This window comes from Miscanthus floridulus, chromosome 11 (assembly GCF_019320115.1).
Source record: "Miscanthus floridulus cultivar M001 chromosome 11, ASM1932011v1, whole genome shotgun sequence".
Taxonomy (NCBI): domain Eukaryota; kingdom Viridiplantae; phylum Streptophyta; class Magnoliopsida; order Poales; family Poaceae; genus Miscanthus; species Miscanthus floridulus.
This window is the reverse complement of record NC_089590.1, coordinates 13,997,129-14,000,640: the sequence shown is the minus strand read 5'-3', so window position 1 is coordinate 14,000,640 and position 3,512 is coordinate 13,997,129. Positions and strand designations below refer to the sequence as shown.

Here is a 3,512-nt window from a genome sequence, read left to right as displayed (position 1 = left end):
GAAAACTATGAAGTTATGTACTAAACTATGTTGCTTCCGCACATTCGAACTTGGTTTGTAATATTTTATTTAAACTCTGATGGATGTAATCCGAATGCTACTTGTGAAATGTTGTAACGGATGATGTGTTGTGTTGAATCACTATGATCTTGGTTTGTATGTCGAGAGTTGGTTGAAATCCTTCGTGATTTCCGGACTACCGGAATTATGGGAGCTTAAGTACAGGAATTTGATCGCTTCGGTGATTATTTTTGTACTTACGTTCTTATGATTTGGTCGGTTCTGTTACACCCGACGAGTGCTCGTTGTCGTTTTAGAAGAAACCACCGCCAACCCCAGCTATCGCCCGTGGTCCGAAGTCTCCATCACCTTTAGCAGGGCCGACCAGTGGGCGGACATACCCTACACAGGGCGTTTTCCGCTCGTCCTTGACACGACTGTCCAGAAGGTGCTCTTCAGAAAAGTCCTCATCGACGGCGGGAGCGCTTTGAATCTACTCTTCGCTAGGGCCCTAAGGGAGCTTGGCCTCGGGCCAATAGATCTCACACCTTCAGACTCCTCCTTCTGGGGCATGGTACCTAGAAGGGCATCCAGACCACTTGGGGAGATTACCCTACCAGTACAGTTTGGCACGGCAACCAACTACCGAGTGGAGCATATCAACTTCTACATCATAGACTTCGACAACGCCTATCATGCCATACTAGGGCGACCGGCTCTGGCCAAGTTCATGGCCGTTCCGCACTACGCGTATTTGGTGTTAAAGATGCCTTCGCCTGCAGGAGTCCTATCTCTACGGGCCAACCTCTCCGTCGCCTACACCTACGAGATAGAAAGTCTCGCCCTCGCCGAAGCCACCGACCTCTCCATCCAGATGGCCAGCGTGGTCGCTGAAGCCAAGATGGCATCTGCTGACGACATGGAGATCCCAGAGCCTCCCCGTGCCTCCGCCAAGTCCAAGGAAGTCTAGGAGATCGGCCTCGGCCTCGACGATCCCTCCAAGTCGGTAAAAATTGGGGCTCACCTTGACCCCAAATAGGAAAGCACGCTCGTCTCCATCCTACGTGCCAACGCCGATGTGTTTGCTTGGAAACCTGCAGATATGCCGGGGGTACCACAGGAGAAGATCGAGCACTCCTTGAATGTCTCGCCGATCGCTAAACCAATCAAGCAGAAACTTCGCCGATTCGCGCCGGACAAAAAGGAGGCTATTAGGGTAGAAATAAAAAGGGCTCTTAGCTGCCGAATTTATAAAAGAAGTGTATCATCCAAATTGGTTAGCTAATCCTGTTCTTGTTAAGAAAAAGAATAAAGAATGGAGAATGTGTGTTGATTACACTGATCTTAACAAACACTGCCCTAAAGACCCCTTCGGCCTACCTCGGATAGACGAGGTTGTAGACTCCACCGCTAGCTGCGAATTTCTCTCCTTTCTTGACTGTTACTCCGGCTACCATCAGATCTCCCTCAAGAAGGAAGACTAGGTCAAAATGTCTTTCATTACGCCTTTCGGTGCATACTGCTACACTACTATGTCCTTCGGACTAAAGAACGCTGGAGCGACCTACCAAAGGGCTATCCAGATGTGCCTCGACCAACAGATCGGCCGTAACGTTGAGGCCTACATCGATGATGTGGTCGTCAAGACTAAAACCACCGACAAACTCATCGCCGACCTCGAAGAAACTTTCACAAACTTGAGCAAATACCGATGGAAGCTGAACCCCTCAAAGTGCATCTTTGGAGTTCCATCCGGTATCCTGCTAGGCTACATCGTTAGCGCTCGAGGCATTGAACCAAACCCCGATAAGGTCTCCGCCATCACCAACATGAAATGGCCGACATGTGTCAAGGATATACAGAAGCTTACAGGCTGCATGGCTGCGTTAAGCTGATTTATTTCGCGCCTCGGTGAAAAAGGGCTACCCTTCTTCAAGCTCCTCAAGGCCTCCGAGCTCTTCTCTTGGTCAGAGGAGGCAGACACAGCTTTTGAGTAGCTCAAATTGTTTTTAACAAAACCTCCAATCATGACAGCGCCATGACCAGATGAAACTCTGCTGGTTTACATTGCCGCCACTTCTCGAGTTGTCAGTACGGCTATTGTCGTCAAACGCGAGGAAACTGGACACGCCTACAAGGTACAACGTCCGGTCTATTTTATCAGCGAGGTACTTAATGAGCCCAAAACTCGTTATCCTCAGGTGCAAAAGCTGTTATATGCAATTTTGATCACCTCACGCAAGCTCCGACATTACTTCGAATACTACAAGATCGCTGTGGTCACTGAGTTCCCTCTAGGGGATATCCTCCGCAATAAAGAGGCCAATGGCCGTATTATCAAGTGGGCTGTTGAGCTCGGCACCTACTCCATTGACTTCAAAAGCAGACCGACCGTAAAGTCACAGGCGCTTACCAATTTCATCACTGAGTGGACCAAAATCCAAGAACCCATCACTGCCACTTGCCCTGAGCACTAGGTGATGTACTTCGACGGCGCCCTTAATATCAATGGTGCCAGTGCGGGCATTCTGTTCATCACACCGACAAAGGATAAACTCTGATATGTTTTTCACATACATTTCCTGGTCTCCAACAACGCCGTGGAATACAAAGCATGTCTCCACGGCCTCCGTATAGCCGTCGAGCTCGGCGTCAAATGCCTCATGGTATACGGGGATTCCACGCTGGTTATCAATCAGCTCAATAAAGATTGGTCCTGTTCCAGTGAGAAGATGGACGCATACTGCGCCGAAATTAGGAAGCTTGAAGGGAAATTCTATGGCATCGAGTACCACCATGTGGTACGGGATCAAAACCAAATAGCCGACCAACTATCAAAGATAGGATCTTCTCGCACCGCGGCTCCACCAAGGGTTTTCGTTCAGGACCTCTTAACACCATCCATTAAAGAAGATAATGAAGTTGTAGAAGTACCCCCTGCCGAGCAGTTGGTACTCACGATACCTTCGCAGGTCGCCGATTGGAGGGAACAGTTCATCAAATACCTCTCCAACGGCGAAGTACCCGCCGACAAAATTGAAACCGAATGACTAATTCGCCGAAGTAAGCACTACGTGTTGGTAGACGGCAGCCTGATGAGGAAAAGTGCCAAGGAAGGGATACTGCAGAAGTGCGTCATCCAAGACATCGGTGTGAAGCTACTCTCTGAAATTCACTCTGGCTCCTGTGGCAATCACGCGGCTTCGAGGACACTGGTCGGCAAAGCTTTCCGAGTAGGTTTTTACTAGCCCACGGCCATCTCCGATGCAGAAAATCTCGTTCGACGATGTGAGGGTTGTCAGTTTTTTGCCAAGCAAATACATGTACCGGCACAGGAACTACAGACCATCCCAGCTTCCTAGCCATTCTCATGCTGGGGACTGGATATGATCGAACATTTCAAACCAGCGCCAGGAGGTTTCTGGTATGTGTACGTCGCCATTGATAAGTTCTCCAAGTGGATTGAGTACAAACCACTCATCGCAGCTACTGCTAAGAAAGCAGTCGAGCTC

The 3,512-nt window shown here is 49.3% G+C and overlaps 1 protein-coding gene across 1 annotated transcript; it reads left to right on the top strand.

Moving 5' to 3' along the window:
* The first annotated feature begins 571 nt into the window (after positions 1–571).
* LOC136491677 (uncharacterized) lies at positions 572–970 on the top strand. Its single transcript, XM_066487944.1, has one exon. It carries the CDS (start codon positions 572–574, stop codon positions 968–970), a length of 399 nt encoding a protein of 132 aa, XP_066344041.1.
* The last annotated feature ends 2,542 nt before the right edge of the window (positions 971–3,512 follow it).

Excerpts from the sequence above, each read along its gene's own strand:
- LOC136491677 (XM_066487944.1), top strand. The coding sequence starts at position 572 with ATGGTACCTAGAAGGGCATCCAGACCACTTGGGGAGATTACCCTACCA.